Source organism: Nerophis ophidion, linkage group LG01, assembly GCF_033978795.1.
Source record: "Nerophis ophidion isolate RoL-2023_Sa linkage group LG01, RoL_Noph_v1.0, whole genome shotgun sequence".
Lineage (NCBI taxonomy): Eukaryota > Metazoa > Chordata > Actinopteri > Syngnathiformes > Syngnathidae > Nerophis > Nerophis ophidion.
The window spans coordinates 34,944,798-34,964,371 of record NC_084611.1 but is presented as its reverse complement, the minus strand read 5'-3'; the positions used below and the strand labels follow the sequence as shown (position 1 = coordinate 34,964,371).

Below are 19,574 nucleotides of genomic sequence, written 5' to 3'. Positions count from 1 at the left end.
AGCAGTGTGGGTGGACGCGGAAGGCGATTTTCACAACAAAGTTCTAAAGCTTAGTAATATATCAGATATATCAGATTGTAGGTGGGTTTATTTTGTACCCTTCGCGTTCATATTTCACTGTTTGTTGCATTTTTGTCGCGTTTCACTCGATTGTAAAATATGTCGTTCGGAAGGGGGTGTGACATTCATATGTTGTCAACAGTCAGTGTTTTATTGTTCATAGGAAAAATTTAAATTCCAGTACATTTTTTAAGGCGGTCCGTCATAACGTTTTTTAGAATTCAATCAGACATTATTGTGAGGTTTTGTATTAGTGTTCCTAAAAATAGATATTCTAGCCCCCAGACACATTTTTTTTTCTCTAAATGTGGCCCCCGAGTCAAAATGATTGCCCTGGCCTGCTCAAGACCAACATAGCCTTTAATTATAAAAAAATATATATAGTGCAGTTGGGGATTGAATTATAGAGTTTATTCCAAAGAGATGATCCTAAAAAAAATACCAAAAACATATCCCTAAATTTGTCAAACTCATAACAAAATAGAACAACTAAAAAAAGCACTTCAGGAGTGCAAATGTCAGCCAGGCCCTATTTTCCAAAAGTAAAGAATCCTTCAAAGCAGTGGTTCTCAAATGGGGGTACGCGTACCCCTAGGGGTACTTGAAGGTATGCCAAGGGGTACGTGGGATTTTAAAAAAAATATTCTAAAAATAGCAACAATTCAAAAATCCTTTATAAATATATTAATTGAATAATACTTCAACAAAATATGAATGTAAGTTCATAAACTGTGAAAAGAAATGCAACAATGCAATATTCATTTTTATGGACATGTTCCATAAATATTGATGTTAAAGATTTCTTTTTTTGTGAAGAAATGTTTAGAATTAAGTTCATGAATCCAGAAGGATCTCTATTACAATCCCCAAAGAGGGCACTTTAAGTTGATGATTACTTCTATGTGTAGAAATCTTTATTTATAATTGAAGTTCAAGAAAGACCACTACAAATGAGCAATATTTTGCACTGTTATACAATTTAACAAATCAGAAACGGATGACATAGTGCTGTATTTTACTTTATCTATTTTTTTCAACCAAAAATGCTTTGCTCTGATTGGAGGGTACTTGAATTAAATAAATGTTCACAGGGGATACATCACTGAAAAAAGGTTGAAAACCACTGCTTTAAAGAAACCTTAAATCCAGGTGGTGATGGGGATCCCCCCCAAAATCAAATCAATTTTTCTTTAACCAATTTCTAACACTTCCTGAAATTTTCAGCACAATCTTCTTGTAACTTTTCGAGTTACGTCGATAACTATATATTTAACAGACATACAAACCTTGCCCTCCTGGCCGAACTAATTAACAGAAGAGAACTGAAAAATATCGATTTCATTACACTACTATCCATCCGAGATTGATAATGTACTACCCCTTGATATCCACACAATCGATATTCCCCTATGCCATTCTCAATATTAATGATCGCCAATTTTGTGTAGCATGTATCATGTGTTACAAAGTATTGCATGGTTTCTTCCATGCATTTAACAAAATATTTTTAATCTACAGTCGCAAACGGTTCAAACGTTTCACAGATTTCCAGGAACAGCCCAAGTGTCCGTTATTGACTTATTAATGAGACCACCTCAAGCCTCTCTAGGGAAAGTAATGTCATTTCACATGTCAGGCAAGCATCAAATTCAGCTTGTTGGACTTGGCGGCCAGCTCGCAGTACTAACAATCATACTGAAATAATAATAATAATAATAATAATAATGGATTTTATTTCTAAAAGCCCTTTACATTGAACAAACAACCTCAGAGTGCTACAGTGCATTTAAAAAACAATAACGCTACAACCACAAAGAGTTGCCCCCAACGAGTAAAATAAATGGTAAAATAAAAACTAGAACAGCCTAACAGCTAGAACTAGCACACATGTATCTAACAAAAGGCTTTTAAAAAAATAAAAAAAAATAAAAAAATGTTAAGCCTTTTTTTAAAGCATCCACAGTCTGTGGTGCCCTCAGGTGGTCAGGGAGAGTGTTCCACAGACTGGGAGTGGTGGAGCAGAAAAGTTCATATTAGCTTAGCACAGGCAGCAACCCGCGGCCTAAAGCCTCTTTAGCGCCGGCCTTGGGCTCTCTGGAGCTTTTAAAAAATTGTATGAAAATGGAAAAAGATGAGGAAAAGATTTTTTTTGTTTGTTTTAATATGGTTTTTGTAGGAGGACAAACCTCCCTAATTGATAGAAAACACCCTGTTTTTATTAAACATGCTTCAGTGATTAGAGACTATTTGGCCAGCGACATTTTGTCCAATAATTTGGGCGGTGCTTGAACTCACTGTGGTTTGTTTACATTAACCACTTTCTCAGACTTTAAAAAGATGAGGAAAAATTGTATTTTTTTTGTTTTAATATGGTTTCTTTAGGAGGACAAACCTCCCTAATTGATAGAAATCACACTGTTTTTATTAAACATGCTTCAGTGATTAGAGACTATTTGGCCAGCGCCGTTTTGTCCTACTAATTTTGGCAGTGCTTGAACTCACCGTAGTTTGTTTACATTTACCACTTTATCAGACTTTCTAAGACATGTTTTATGCCACTCCTTTTTTGTCTCATTTTGTCCACCAAACTTTTAATGTTTTGCCTGAAGGCACACAGGTGAGCTTTGTTGATGTTATAGACTTGTTGGAGTGCTACTCAGGCATATTTGTTCAAGCTAATCGATGCTAACATGCTATTTAGGCTAGCATATGTACATATTGCATAATTATGCCTCTTGTGTAGGTACTTTTGAACTCATTTTAATTTCCTTTAGGTCCTCCTAATTTGATTTGTACAGTATATGCATGTCTCATGTAGGGCTGGGCGATATGGCCTTTTTTTTAATATCTCGATATTTTTAGGCCATATCGCGATATATGATATATATCTCGATATTTTGCCTTAGTTTTGAATGAACACATGATGCATATAATCACAGCAGTATTATGATTCTATGTGTCTACATTAAAACATTATTGTTCATAGTGCATTAATATATGGTACTTTTAAACTTTCATGCAGAGAGGGAAATCACAACTAAGTCAATTGACCAAAAGTTTTTTTATCAAACAATTATTAAGCAGTGGCACAAACATTCATGTCATTTCCAAAACAGAAAGTGCAAGATTGTCAGAGACATTTTAAAACAAGCAATGAGTGCACTTTTTGTGTATGATGTCACTAAGATGACGTTTCAAAACAACCCTAAATTAAAGTGCACTTTTTGTACAGAACGCCACTACAATAGTTTAAAACAAATAAAGTGCAATTTTGTGCATGATGTCAGGCAAGATATTTCAATAACAGTCAAATAAAAATGAGCTGCATAATAGGAAATCAAATAGTGTTCGTCATTCGCTATGTGGTAGGTTCCTGCGGACATTATCTTCTTTTGTTGTTGACTATTTTTTTCATACGGTGTTGATCTGGAAACGTTTGCCTCGGCATTTTGATGGTGTGGCACCGAACGGAGATGTTGATATGCGGAGTAAGCACTCTTCATTCTCTAGCAGGTGACTTTTCAAATGATGCTACATATTAGCAATTATGCTACTTTTTGTAGCAACGCTTTTGCCCCACACTTGACAAATTACGGTTGTCTGTTCGACATATTCCCACTTAAAGCCAAACCACCGCCAAACGATGGACCCTCTGCTGTTTTTTGGGGAATTCTTCTTTCATTTGTTACCAGATTCGCACCTTCTTTCTCTCGTATTACCACTCGTACTGCAGATACCTCTCTGCCCCGCGAGGACGTATACGTATGTGACGTTTGTAAGAAGGTGCGCTTGACTTATGTCTCTGTGAGAAGGAGAGATAACAAAGAGTGAGAAGAGCCTGTAGTGTGATGCCAGCAGCTAAAAACAACTGCGTGAGAACGTATACTCGAATATCACGATATAGTGATTTTTTATATCACACAGAGACAAACCCACGATATATCGAGTATATTGATATATCACCCAGCCCATATTATCTGTATGTAATATTGACTGAGCACATAGTCATTTTGATAGTAGGCTAATAGAGACACTTACATAATGTGTTGTCTTCATTATAACACTTATACAAGGCTTTACATTTTTTGCGGCTCCAGACAGATTTTCTTTTTGTATTTTCTGTCCAATATAGCTCTTTCATGCTCTGATTGCCGGCAGTAAGTCGGACACGTTTCCAGTGAGAGTTAGACTCCGCCAAGGCTGCCCTTCGTCACAGATTCTGTTTATAACTTTTATGGAGAGAACTTCTAGGCGCAGTCCAGGCGTTGAGGGGATCCAGTTTGGTGGCTACAGAATTAGGTCTCTGCTTTTTGCAGATGATGTGGTTTTGATGGCTTCATCTGGCCAGGATCTTCAGCTCTCACTGGATCGGTTCGCAGCCGAGTGTGAATTGACCGGGATGAGAATCAGCACGTCCAAGTCTGAGTCCGTGGTTCTCGCTCGGAAAAGGGTGGAGTGCCATCTCCAGGCTGGGGAGGAGATCTTTCCCCAAGTGGAGGAGTTCAAGTACCTCGGAGTCTTGTTCACGAGTGAGGGAAGAGTGGATCGTGAGATCGACAGGCGGATCGGTGCGTCATCTTCAGTAACGCGGACGCTGTATCAAAGTAAAGCTGCTTCTCCTCCACATGGAGAGGAGCCAGATGAGGTTGGTCGGGCATCTGGTCAGGATGCCACCCGAACGCCTCCCTAGGGAGGTGTTTCGGGCACGTCCAACCGATAGGAGGCCACGGGGAAGACCCAGGACACGTTGGGAAGACTATGTCTCCCGGCTGGCCTGGGAACGTTCGGGATTCCCCAGGAAGAGTTGGACAAAGTGGCTGGGGAGAGGGAAGTCTGGGCTTCCCTGCTTAGGCTGCTGCCCCCGCGACCCGACCTCGGATAAGCGGAAGAAGATGGATGGATGGATATGGCTCTTTCAACATTTTGGCTTACCGATCCCTGGATTAGCATGAGACATGCTGGTGCTCAGCAATAATAAATCATGCAAATGACACTAACGTGCACTTTGATGATGTGTGTTTCTTCTTCCTGATAGGTGTGCAAAGTCAAGTCAGATAAAGACAATGTCGAGCAGCAACATCTTCTTCAAGGGCAGCAGGTTCCGATACAGGTGACGCATTTTCTTACTCTTATGCTGCTAGTTGTTATTCCTATCTGCCGTTTGTGTAAGTATGTTGCTGCCCTCTATCTGCCCATCCATCTCGCTACGTAATTTTTCTGGTCTTTATTTCTACTTCATTTTTAAATATTTAAGCTATGCATTAAACTTTTATTAACATTTTTGACTGTAGTGTAGGAAAAAAAAAAGTAACCGCCCTATAATAGAACTTAAACTATTTACTAGTGACGGTGTGGTGCAGTTGGGAGAGTGGCCGTGCCAGCAACCTGAGGGTTCCTGGTTCAATCCCCACCTTCTACCAACCTCGTCACGTCCGTTGTGTCTTTGAACAAGACACTTCACCCTTGCTCCTGATGGGTGGTGGTTAGGGCCTTGCATGGCAGCTCCCGCCATCAGTGTGTGAATGTGTGTGTGAATGGGAGAATGTGGAAATAGTGTCAAAGCGCTTTGAGTACCTTGAAGGTAGAAAAGCGCTATAAATAAAGTACAACCCATTTGCTACTTTTACTATTAATTTTAACACAATTACACACCAAAGCCAAAATGAAAGAAAAATGTACTCCTTGATCATCCATCGATCTATCCATTTTCTACCGCTTGTCCCTTTTGGGGTCACGGGGGATGCTGGAGCCTATCTCAGCTACAATCGGGCGAAAGGCGGACGTACACCCTGGACAAGTTGCCACCTCATCGCAGGGCCAACACAGATAGACAGACAACATTCACACTCACATTCACACACTAGGGCCCATTTAGTGTTGCCAATCAACCTATCACAAGGTGCATAACTAATTTTTACTATTTATTTTAACACAATTACACACCAAAGCCAAAATGAAAGCAAAATGCATCAGGATTTCCCAAATATTCACCCCAAAAATTTGGAGCACCACAAATGAAATTGGAGCTACCACTTCGCCCTTACTTAACTTAGACTTAGACAAACTTTATTGATCCACAAGGGAAATTGTTCACACACAGTAGCTCTGTTACAAAGGATGGAAAGGATAAGGATGGAAAGAATATTGCAGGTATAAAGTAGACTAAAAATGTACCATAGTAGCAATATAAAATATACACGTTTGGAACAAATATGTAATATTTAAATATTTTATATATATATATGTGACAGGTTTGTGTCGTGGGGTCTTCAGGACCGAAGGATCACAGCAGGAGTTCAAGTTGACAATTATTTTTAATCTTTTTACACACAATACTTCTTCTTTTGTTTGTTCCCAAAACGATTTTCTTTTCATTTTTAATTTTCACAACAGTTCATCTTCTTCGTTCACTCCCCAAGTCTTTTCAGTCTTAGTTCGTTCACTCACAAAGTTTTTAACTCGCTCAGTCCTCTCACAACCCTTCTGGGGTCCTCAGCACCTCCTGGGGTCCTTCTGGCTTTTCAGCCCCGCCCTGCAGTCACCAACGCTGCTAAATAGAGACAGGTGATTAGATAACTCATTCCAGCTGAGGTATCCACTCACCTGTCATCTTGCTTCCAGCCGGCTCCTGCGCATGCCATCGCCGGCAGGCGGCGCTTGACCACGCCCCGCCTCTCACAATATATATATACCGTATTTCCTTGAATTTGCCGCCGGAGCGCTAATTAATTTAAAACCTCTTCTCACTCCTGCGCTTACCAAAGGCATGCGGTAAAAGTAAGCATGCGCTAATTATTTTAAAACCTCTTCTCACTCCGGCGCTTACCAAAGGCATGCGGTAAATTTAGGCCTGCGCTTATAAATTTGAGTGTGATGTAAGGATATCATGCATGAAAAGCACATTTAATAAAAAAAAACGTTAATGTACGGGAGCCTGTAAAGGACCGTATTTTACCTTGGGGGGATGCTCCAATTATTCACTATTTACCCAATAAATCTAGTCTAATAGAGTGAGAGGAGACGTCTTTTATAGTTGAACAATTTACTATATACACCACATAAACATACAATAACCAGACAATAATAAACACACATTAATTACACTCACACACTCGTCCCCACTCACACGCTACCTCCCTAACTCGAGCTGTCCACTTCCCTCGCAGCAATGTAGCCACGATAGCACACAACTAAACTCTTTATAATGTTCCACACTCCCTCTCCAAATAGTAAACAGTCACAGGGAGTCTTTAACAAACTAAACTAATACATGACTAAACCTGCCGTTCATGAAGTCACTGTGCAACAAACAAACACACGTACGAGCTGCGGTTAGCACACCCGTCCCATCTACTGGCAACGTGAGTGCTCAAACGTCCTAAACTTTAAAGACTGCAACTTATAAACTGTCACTTATAACACACTGAAATAAGAAGCTTACTGTGGTTATTTCTCTGAACTGCAACCGTGTAGTATTACCGTTGCTTGTTAATGCCAGAACTCTTTTAACACTTTGTTTAACGTGCCGGCGGAAACGGAACTGCCCGTAACCATAGCAACCGAAGCCGTAGAAATAGTAAACAACTTAAAGAAACAAATTTTACCTTTCCAAACGGCACATATGAAATAGAAATAAATAATAATCAAACCCTTAACAGAAACAATCTCCTATTTGTAGAACTAAAAGAACAAATACATAAATATGCAAACCTTCAGAACAGTTAATATGTAGCATGAAAAATGCGGATGGCCTTAAAACGCCACAACACTCAGTCACTGTATGTAAGTACCCAAAATAAAGACTTGACATACATATAAATTCAATCAGATCAGAAACATTGGAGGAAATGGGATTAAAACCCGATGCTAACCGCCCATAGAAAATACATGGGTACGGCTAGTAGCTACTATTAGCAAACAAATTTACTTACCAACTCGGCTTAATATCTTAACATAGCCACACTCTCTCATCGCAACTCGGCCCTGATGGTCAGCACCTATAAATTTACAATTAGTTGTAAAATGTTGGACGGTTGTTTTTACAATATGCAGGCAAACGACAACTTTAAAACATACCGGCTTCAGATGTCCCCAGGCTTAGCCACCGCACCTGGCAGCCTTCTTGGAACGCTGGATTATATTGAGCGCGATAGGCTACAGCGGGTCACGTGAGCGCCTGTGTTAAACTCGCGAGATTAAACGTGGAAACGGCGCAGGTAATATGAGGGGATGCCATGACAGGAAATATGGCTTATTTCCCACTCGTGTTACACACTCGTGACATGACAAGTATGACCCAGCTGTAAACCGAGGCATGTGCTAATTATTTTGCTAAACAAGTTTGACCCGGCAGTAATTCTAAGCTTGCGCTAATTATTTTGCAAAGCGAGTTTGACCCGGCGGTAAAACAAGGCATGCGGATAACGGCGGCAATTCAAGGAAATACGGTATATAAAATATACTGATATATTATATTAGTATATATATATATATATATATATATATATATATAACAATTACCATGTACAATATTATAGTATATGTAACAGCTGCATCAAAAAAATAACAAATAAAAAAAGGGCAACATAAAATAAAGAGTAGATCCAGCAGAAAATATACATTATAAACAAAGAGAGATGGTAACATAGAAGCGGTCAGGTAGTAGACAGATATCATCTATTGCTGTATGGCGAGTGATTATACAGCTGTGCGGAATGAAGGAGTTCTTGAATGGAACACTGTGGGAATTAAGCTGGAGTATGAACTCCGCTGTCCCTCTATTGTCTGGTGGAGTGGGTGGGCAGGATAGACCTTGATGCCCAGCAATTTTTCAAGTGTTCTCCTGTCCCTCCCTGACACAAACGCCGCCAACTGCGTGCCAATAGTTTGGCCGGCTTTCCGGATCAGTTTGTCAATCTGGTTTAAGTCCCTTTTGCTGGTGCTGCTGCCCCAACATCAAATCACTCATTATCAACACATTATAACAGGACTGTCTTTGAATCTAGCTTGTTGTTACAACTTCGTACAGTAGATGGCACATGCTTTTCACACCTTAAAGTGCACCCGGGCCCTCATGTAACAACAGTTGCGTGGATTTCCTACTAAAAATAGACGTACGTTCAAATCCAGAAAACTCCGTACACAAGTAAAAATTCGGATGTATTAAAGCAGTGGTGTCAAACGTACGGGCCGAGGGGCCGGATCAGGCCCACAAAAAGGTTCTATTTGGCCTGTGGGATGAGTTTGCTAAGTATGAAAATGTACCTGAAATTTTTTAAATAAAGACAAATGTTCGAAATGTGTCCACTGGGTTGCGCAATAGAAATTATTTGTAGATGATGCTACATATGTACAACATAAACCACATGATGTTAGTACATCAGTTGTGGAAAATGATCAAAACACATAAATAACATCCTGTAATTTGATTTTGATATCATTTTTTATCTTAATTGGAAATTAACACCAATGAGTTGATTGATGAACATTATTTACGTCATTTTTTCAGAAAATATAAAATACGACAAATAACTTAACCTTGTTAATCTTGCCCCAAGTGGAGGAGTTCAAGTACCTCGAAGTCTTGTTCACGAGTGAGGGAAGAGTGGATCGTGAGATCGACAGTCAGATCGGTGCAGCGTCTTCAGTAATGCGGACGCTGTATCGATCCGTTTTGGTGAAGAAGGAACTGAGCCGGAAGGTGAGAAGTTCTGTCTTCCGGGAGGAGCTCAGAGTAAAGCCGCTGCTCCTCCACATCGAGAGGAGGCAGATGAGGTGGTTCGGGCATCTGGTCAGGATGCCACTTGAACGCCTTCCTATTGAGGTGTTAGGAGCACGTCCAACCGACAGGAGGCCTTTGATTGATTGATTGAAACTTTTATTAGTAGATTGCACAGTACAGTACATATTCCGTACAATTGACCACTAAATGGCAACACCCGAATACGTTTTTCAACTTGTTTAAGTCGGGGTCCACGTAAATCAATTCATGGTACCGAGGGGAAGACCCAGGACACGTTGGGGAGACAATTTTTTCTCCCGGCTGGCCTGGGAACGCCTCGGGATCCCCCGGGAGGAGCTGGACGAAGTGGCTGGGGAGAGGGAAGTCTGGGCTTCTCTGCTTAGGCTGCTGCCCCCGCGACCCGACCTCGGATAAGCGGAAGAAAATGAATGAATGAATGAATGAACTTTTTAACCACAACATGTAAGTGTAAAAAACAACAACATTATGATTTGTACATTTTCAGAATGTGCTTCTTCTATTTTTAAACAAAGGAAACAATATGAAGTTGTCTTTATTTTTAAGTTATCGTGCCGTGATTTTACCAGTCGCGCCTACTTGGATGTAGATTTTTGTCCATGTGGTCCCCGATCTAAAAGGAGTTTGACAACCCTGTATTAAAGTGTCCGTTCTTTATTACATCGCAATCAATCAATCAGGAGTTGGCTTGGCATGGGACGCCGAGATCACGCCCAGGTTACGCCCCTTTTTAAAAACGCAAATCATATTGAAAGTAGCCATGTGTTTAAGCCCTGCAAGTTGTGGCAACCACAAATCAGTGGGAGGTGTTTATTTCCCGTGTTCGGAGCAAACCACAGCGTGTTGAAATTGCTGTGTACTGCCGGATTCTCAAGCTGTGATAAAAATAGAAGTGGTCGGGCGTCAGGAAGAAGATGGATGTACATTGCCAAAACAGACAAGTGATTAAAAAGGTGCAGTCGCTCCAACCAAACGGGTTGAGGCGGGCGGTCCCTGTCTACTCACCGCTTCTCCGTTGCTTGGAGACTCTCCCAGAGGACAGTGCAGCAAAGACGCAGCAAACTCCTTGCCTGTCTCTCATAGACACACACCTGTTGTTTTTTTTACTTTTGCTGGACTGACTGGCTGTGTTATGATTGCGAGAGCACCAAGGTCGTGGAACAGGCTAACACACACATACCATACCAACTTTTATACATGCATTCACGGAAAATACATGCCAAACAAACACACACACACACTTACCCCACCACCATAGGCGGCCATCTACATTTCTGCCGATGGGTGCTCGGACAGGAGGTAAATATGACGGTAGTTTTCTGAGCATGCGCGGTTTTTGCTTGGCGGTGACTCGCAGTGACGTGCGGTGAACTAAACACCAGGTGAGGCATAGATACTTTTGGATTTTATTTTTTTTTAACTTAAATTAATTTCCATCCATCAATCCATTTTCTACCGCTTATCCCTTTCGGGGTCACGGGGGGTGCTGGAGCCTATCTCAGCTACAATCGGGCGGAAGGCGGTGTACACCCTGGACAAGTCGCCATCTCATCGCAGGGCCAACACAGTGACGTGCGGTGAGGTTCATGGCTGGTGAGGCACTGAGGTGCACAGTCAGATTTATAAACATATGAACACTAAAGAGTATCTTATTCACAATTTGATTGGCAGCAGTTAACGGGTTATGTTTAAAAGCTCATATCTGTCACGTGGGGGTCGCATCTTTATGCGGGATTGTTCTCCCGCAATGCAGAACGGACGGCTCCAGACCAAGACGTGTGGTAGGAAATGATTTATTTACAGTAACTCTTAAAACTCATACGACAACAAAAGCGGATGCGTGCCGGTCGCACGTAGAAGCTAAGGCTAAACACTTAGCACAGAAAACTAACAAGACTAATGTGGTCAAAACACTGGCAAAAACTCGAGACTAGGCAGAAAACTCACGTGAAACAGGTTGCATGCAGCAAACGCAATGAAGGAAGAACGAGTGAGAACAAAGATAGGCTTAAATAGAGTCTCTGATGAGTAACAGGTGTGCGTGCACGGCAGGTGAAAATCAAGTAACCATGGTGACGAAACTAACTCACAAGGTGCACAAACAACAAAGGGAGTCCAAACAAACAGAAATAGCACAAAAACATGATCAGGACCACGGATCATGACAATACCCGCATTCTTTACACATACAAACTAGCACACAAAAATACACATTTAATTAAAAATAAAACGTTTATTATGGTCTTACCTTTACTTATAAATGAAGTCCATGCTCCGCTCCTTCTGAACAAAAGCATCGATAACTTGTGTATAGAAGTATTCCTTATCTTTCTTCGGTTTTAAAAGTCTGTCTGTCGTGATGGAGATCACTGTCTGAAGCAAACCTTTTAGCTCCGGCGTTGGTCTTCCTTTAATTATTACCTCCTGCTTCGATTGAAAGTCCAGTTTAGAAAACCGTATTATTTTGGATATGTAATCATCCATGTTAAAAGAGGAAAAAATAAACGATTGCTGCCGCTGCACTTGAATTGCTAACTGTAGCTTGTTGTCACGTCTTCTGCAGCCGAGTATTCGCAAGAATGATCTCTGGGATCACTAGCGCCCTCTACCACCAGGAGGGGGGAGAACAGGTGCCTCACACAGTGCATCTTCGCAGCCGTTTTATGATTGCCCAGCTCAAGAAATACGTTACACACATACAGTTGTTGACAAAATACACTGTACATTATATACTTCAGCTAACTAAACTATGGAAATGTATAATGTAATTCATAAAGCAACAGGGTCTCACTGCTCATCAGCCAGCAGTTAGCCGAGTCATTGCGCAATCCATGTGGAGGCTCAACTGGCTGCTGACTCACCGCAAGTCTCTTCTCAGTATTTGAACAGCAAATGTGAAAATTCTGCGATTTTGAATAAAAATTATTTAAAACTGGTGAAGTTAAATGGAAAATAACTTTATAAACTATAATCACTGGATACATACAACAATTTAATTTTTTTTTTCTTTTCACATTTTTTTCTTTCCATGATGGCACGTGAGGCACTGCCTCACCTGCCTCCCCTGACTGCACGTCATTGAGATAAACAGACAACATTCACACTCACATCCACACACTAGGGCCCATTTACAGTAGTGTTGCCAGTCAACCTATCCCCAAGTGCATGTTTTTGGAGGTGGGAGGAAGCCGGAGTACCCGGAAGGAACCCACACAGTAACGGGGAGAACATGCAAACTCCATACAGAAAGATTGGGAGCCCGTGATGGAACCCAGAAATACTCAGGACCTTCGTATTGTGAGGCACATGCTCTCACCCCTGTTTCCACTGTGCTGCCTCGAATTCTACGTGGTAATGTGTATATATGCTTTGTTATCGAGTTTTTTTTTTCGCTCACTCCAGACTTGGCCCACCCAATAGGAGCCCAGTCTGAGATCAACATTTTTTTTGTCCCCACACGTCTACCTTTTTATCACATTTTACGGGGTGCTGTAAGTGGCGACCCATCAGCGTTCCTGTTTTGTTACCCCGTACAATTTTTGTCTAATCTTGACAGGTTTGTGATGTAAATGCAATGTCCTTGTACTTGGGCAATGACAATAAAGATCCTTCCTCCTTTCGTCCTTCATGATTTCTTCTCCCTCCTCCCCCCCAAGCACAAAATGATTTAATATGCCAGGATATCACAAAGGATATGAAAGACTTGGCTCTTGTTTATTACAAAATGTATTAATACAACCCGGGAGAGCTGGCGGTACTATGGCCATATATGTGACATCCACCTCGGTCTGCTGTCCGACTGACATGGCCAAGGAGAAGAATCACAGAAACACGTTTTGACAGCAATAGGTGGCAAAATGATCGCCTAGATCAGGGATCCCCAAACTACAGCCCGCTAGTGTCCAAAATTCGGCCTGCGGGAAGTCTCACGTTAAAAAGACAACAACCATTTTTTCTTTTTTTTTCTTTTCAAAATCTGTGTTTTCTAATCCATTTTCTACCGCTTGTTACTCACGGTTTCTCCTAGCCGCTGAGGCAAATGGTATTGTCTACAAATGCATGTTCCCATCGATAACGTTACATCATCACGCTCGCTCCGCAGTGTCGGGTGAGCGCGCTCTTTCAGTCAATTAGTGTGCGAGGAAAATATATATATATATATATATATATATATATATATATATATATATATATATATATATATATATATATATATATATATATATATATATATATATATATATATATATAAACAGCCCGGCCCCCGGCCAAATTGTTTTAACCCAGTGCGGCCCCCAGGACCCCTGGCCCACATAAATTCATGTACAGTATGTCCTCACAAATATTATCATACTTGTCAACCTTGAGACCTCCAAATTTGGGAGATAGGGGTGGGGGGCGTTGAGGTGGGTGGGGGGATTGGTGGTAACGGGGGGTGTATATTGTAGCGTCCCGGAAGAGTTAGTGCTGCAAGGGTTTCTGGGTATTTGTTCTGTTGTGTTTGTGTTGTGTTACGGTGCGGATGTTCTCCCGAAATGTGTTTGTCATTCTTGTTTGGTGTGGGTTCACAGTGTGGCGCATATTTGTAACAATGTTAAAGTTGTTTATATGGCCACCCTCAGTGTGACCTGTATGGCTGTTGACCAAATATGCATTGCATTCACTTGTGTGTGTGTTAAAGCCGCATATATTATGTGACTGGGCCCACACGCAGTTTGTGTAGAGGTAATGCGGACGTGACTACAGGTTGTAGAGGACGGTAAAGGCACGCCCCAATATTGTTGTCCAGGTGGAAATCGGGAGAAATTCAGGAGAATGGCTGCCCCGGAAGATTTTCGGCTGGGGTACTGAAATTCAGGAGTCTACCGGGAAAATCGGGAGGGTTGGCAAGTATGATTATTATGAATATTTTGCATTTTATGCATTGGCGGAAAAAGGACATTTTGTTTCCTTGGCTTGATCTTCTTTACATTGTTGAAATCAAATGTTGGCAAAGCCCAAACGACCACCTCTGTGTGTCGTCAAAAGTATCCACAGCCTGCCAAAATGTGCATACGTGAAGCATGAAGTTGAATTTACACATCTCACACATCTCATCTTTGCCGGGAAAAAAGTCCTATGCCAGGTTTTTGTGCTTAAGCAAGCTTGATACATGAGGGCCCTGGTCTGCCAGAGAAGAAGAAGACGTGGCAAGAGGTATCAGTGTTGCCAACTGAGTGACTTTTTCACAATATTTAGCCTTAATCAGACCCTTCTAGATTGTCTTTTTTTTTTAAAAACAAAACGTTTTCTTTTTCTTATTAGGGATTTTGACTCAAAAGGATGTTGCAGGGGAGTTTTTCAACAAGCAGCAGCTGCCGCTGTGGGCCCCTCCCCTATCTAAAAGCAATCACCAGTAGTTCCATCTTGCTTGTGACATAAAATAAAAAGCGCAAACAGAAGCTACTGAAGAATTTGTATTCCTCTTTATTTATTTCTTACTTGCTGCAAAAGCGCAAACAGAAGCTACTGAAGAATTTGTATTCCTCTTTATTTATTTCTTACTTGCTGCCTGACATAGCATCTATAGAAATTGCATGCACGTACATCATGGCCAACACTGCAAAAACTGAAATCTAGGTAAGATGAAATATCTCAAATAAGGGTAATATTTGCTTATTTTCTATTTGATAAGATAATTCTTCTCACTAAGTAGATGTTATGTTAGAGTGTTTTACTTGTGTTAAGGGTTTTGGTCCTAAATGATCTCAGTAAGATATTACAGCTTGTTGCTGAGATTCTATGACCTATATAGAGTAAAACATGCTTGAAACTAGAATATCAACTGATGGAAAGCTGTGTCATCAACATTCACAAATATACAACTACTTTTTAAAGTAATAATTTCTCATTTCTAGCTTTAAAAAAAAAAATCATGATATAATTTTGTCAAGATAATGGCACGAGCATTTGCTTAATTTAAAGAATATTTTTCAACATATTGAGCAAATGGTCACATTTTTTTCTACCAAGAAAAGTACACTTGTTATTAGTGAGAATATACTTATTTTAAGGTATTTTGGAGTTCATTGAGGTTAGCTAATTTAACTTGTTTGGGAAAGTCTTGACAAGCCACATTTTCTTGTTCCATTGGCAGATAATTTTACTCAGTTAAAAAATAATACCCCTAATTTTTGTTTTGTTTTTTCTTGTGTTTGAACACTAACTTTTTGCAGTGTGCAGTAATTTGCATGATTCACTGCAAAAACAAGAAAAAAAAAGAAAATGAGGGGTATTTTTTTTAACTAAGCAAAATTATCTGCCAAAAGAACACGAAAATTTGGCTTGTTAAGAATTTCTAAAACAAGTAAAGTTGGCTAGCCTCAATGAACCCAAAAATACTCTAAAATAAGTATATTGTCACTAATAACAACTGTACCATGAAGTGATTAACGTGGACTCTGGCTTAAACAAGTTGAAAAACTTATTCGGGTATTACCATTTAGCGGTCAATTATACAGAATTTGTACTGCATGTGCAATCTATTAATAAAAGTCTAAAAAACTATGTGAGTACGTATTTTCTATTGTTTAATTGCAAATAAAACAGCAAAGTCCATTTGACTGTCATCTGTTTTAATATGAGACACAATTGTGTCAAAGTCATGATTTTTTTTTTTACATGCTTGAAATCAGAAATTATTACTTTAAAAAAGTAGTTTCATACTTGTGAGTGTTGATGACACAGCTTTGCAACAGTTGCTATTGTAGTTTCAAGCATGCTTTTGTCATGTCTTTGTGATCATGTTCTGTTTAGCTATGTTCTGTTTTGTTTTTGACGCCATTAGTTCCTGTTTTTGCGCACCCTGGTTTGTTTTTGTTTCCATGACTACCAATCAGTTCACCTGTTCTCACAACTCACGCACCTGATTCACTTGGACTCATGCACCTGTTTTCAATCACCACGTCACCATTTAAGCCTGCAGTTGCCAGGCAGTCAGCCTGGCGACATCACCCTCTACACATTCTTGATTGCTCATTTCTTGCCATAGTTGCATGCTTGTCACGTCACGGGAAGTGTAGTTTTGTTTCATGTCCTTAGTCTGTTTATGTGTTAGTTTTGTTCCTATGTTAAGTTTGTTACCCGCCTTGTGCGCGCGCGCCCTTTGTTTTTGTAGTAATTTTGAGTGTTAAAATTAAAATACGTCATTACTTTCACGTTGTGTCCAGTCCAGTCGCTTTGCACCACTGGAAAACAAACCTCATCAAAATCCCAGTCTTGACAGTTTTACCCAACATAGGTCATACAATCTCAGCAACAAGCTGTAATATCTTACTGAGATCATTTAGGACCAAAACACTTAAAACAAGTAAAACACTCTAACATCAAATCTGCTTAGTGAGAATAATTACCTTATCAGACAGAATATAAGCAAATATCACCCTTATTTGAAATATTTAATCTTAGTTAAATTTCAGTTTTTGCAGTGCAACCCACTCCCACAGATAGATGGCAATGGGAAACGCTGTATATTATACATAAACTAAAATGGCTTGGCCGCGACAGCAAATATTAACGTACCATAGTATTGCCCTCCCTCCGTTGATGAGCATCGTTCAGTTCCAACTATGTGTTGACTGACAGCATCAGTGCCTGCATCCCTTCCCTGACCCCAATATGACATAGAACATTTGTGCATGTTCTCTCAGACAAACAAAAGCTCTCCAGCGGGCTGCCGGGTTGTTCTCCCGTGAGCTCCAAATGACCAGCGAGTATTTCATCAGCTTAACGGCTCAAAGCTGAGTGTTTTCTTGTGGTGCTAGCACTACATGGATGCGCTCACTCGTGATCTGTACACACAGAAAACAGATTTCTACCTCGCAAACGAAGGCAATTTCTACAAACCAGAGCGGATTAGGCACTTATCTACTCTATCTGAAGCTTAGCTTTTCATGCTTTTCCAGCCCCTAGATTCACCTGCCAATGTGTATTTTATAGTTGGCGCCTTCCCCCCTACCTCTATTTACGACGTAACCATCAATCTCAGCCACAATAGGCTAGTGTGGGATGCTGTGGCCGGGCTGCTTTGGACCTTCGTGGTCCGGAACCTCACCCAGCAATCACGCTAATGGAGCTGCACTGCAAAAAGTCAGTGTTAAAAAACAAGGGGAAAAAAAACAAACATTTCGGGTATTTTACTTGAACTAAGCAAAATTATCTGCCAGTAGAACAAGAAAAATGAGCTTGTCAAGACTTTCCAGAACAAGAAAAATTAGCTAACCCCAATGAACCCCAAAATACTTTCAAATAAGTGTATTTCTCACTCATAACAAGAGAAAAAACACTTTTTTTCTCAGTATGTTGAAAAATAGTCTTAAATTAAGTAAATGCTAGTCCCATTATCTTGACAGATATGCATTACATTTCTTGAAACCAGCAAACTTTTACTAAAAACTAGTTTATTTTTCTTAATAGAAAGGCAACAAGGCAACCGCTTGTTACTCTCGGGGTCAACGAGCCGCTCAGGCAAATCATATGGTCTAAAAAGGCATTTTTCCATCCATAATACTGTATGACATAATCGCGCCAAGTGGTTGCTCTTTCAGTCAATTAGTGCGCAAGGAACACACACACACACACACATATATATATATATATATATATTGTAATTTGAAGAATTCATGAACTATTTCTGTTCAAAATTGTTTGAAATGTCAAATGTTTGAATATTAACCGTCAGTTTACTGTACTGTGCCAACTGTACTACTATAAGAGTACATCTTTTATATTGTTTTATTGAAATAAAGACAGCAAAATCCATTTGGCTGTCATCTGTTTTAGTATGAGGCACAACTCTGTCAAAGTCATGATTTTTTTTATTTCATACTTGAAACAAGAAATTATTACTTTGAAAAAGCAGTTTTATAATTCTGAGTGTTGATGACACAGCTTTGCATCAGTTGATATTCTAGTTTCAAGCATGTTTTACCTAATATAGGTCATAAAATCTCAGCAACAAGCTGTAATATCTTACTGAGATCATTTAGGACCAAAACACTTAAAACAAGTAAAACACTAACATAAAATCTGTTTAGTGAGAAGAATTATCTTATCAGACAGAAAATAAGCAAATATCACTCTTATTTGAAATATTTAATCTTGCTTGGATTTCAGTTTTTGCAGTGTGCTGAGCCAGGAAATGACCTGCAAACAGAACCAAATGGGTGAAATATCACCCCCAAAAAATTGACAAAAATGTGTGTATTTGCAGTGGAAGAGTCGCCAAGGAGGTGATAGAGGCCAGTTCTAAAATCCAGAGAGAGCCACCTGAGGTGCGCAGGTAAGGTCAACTCGCAGCAATCAAAAGGAAATGCAGTTTTTATCCCTTTAATTTGTCTGAGCTCCTCTACTTTGTTACGTGACATTTGTGTTAAGGGCATACTTGCCCGATTTATCCGGGAGACTCCCGAATTTCAGTGCCCCTCCCAAAAATCTCCCGGGACAACCATTCTCCCGATTTCCACCTCAACATCAATATTGCCTTTAACGTTCTCTACAACAGTGGTTCTCAATCTTTTTTCAGTGATGTACCCCCTGCGAACATTTATTAAATTCAAGTACCCCCTAATCAGAGCAAAGCATTTTTGGTTGAAAAAAAGAGATAAAGAAGTAAAATACAGCACTATGTCTTCAGTTTCTGATTTATTAAATTGTATAAAAGTGCAAAATATTGCTCATTTGTAGTGGTCTTTCTTGAACTATTTGGAAAAAAAGA

General features: G+C 40.0%; 1 protein-coding gene across 1 annotated transcript in view; it reads left to right on the top strand.

The window, feature by feature from the left end:
- The window catches only part of frmd3 (FERM domain containing 3), a 163,537-nt gene that overhangs the window by 117,701 nt on the left and 26,262 nt on the right, over positions 1-19,574 (top strand). Inside the window, exons 11-12 of the mRNA XM_061901376.1 lie at positions 5,096-5,170; positions 19,071-19,139. Coding sequence (XP_061757360.1) covers positions 5,096-5,170; positions 19,071-19,139 — 144 coding nt within the window. The remainder of the gene's footprint in view (positions 1-5,095; positions 5,171-19,070; positions 19,140-19,574) is intronic.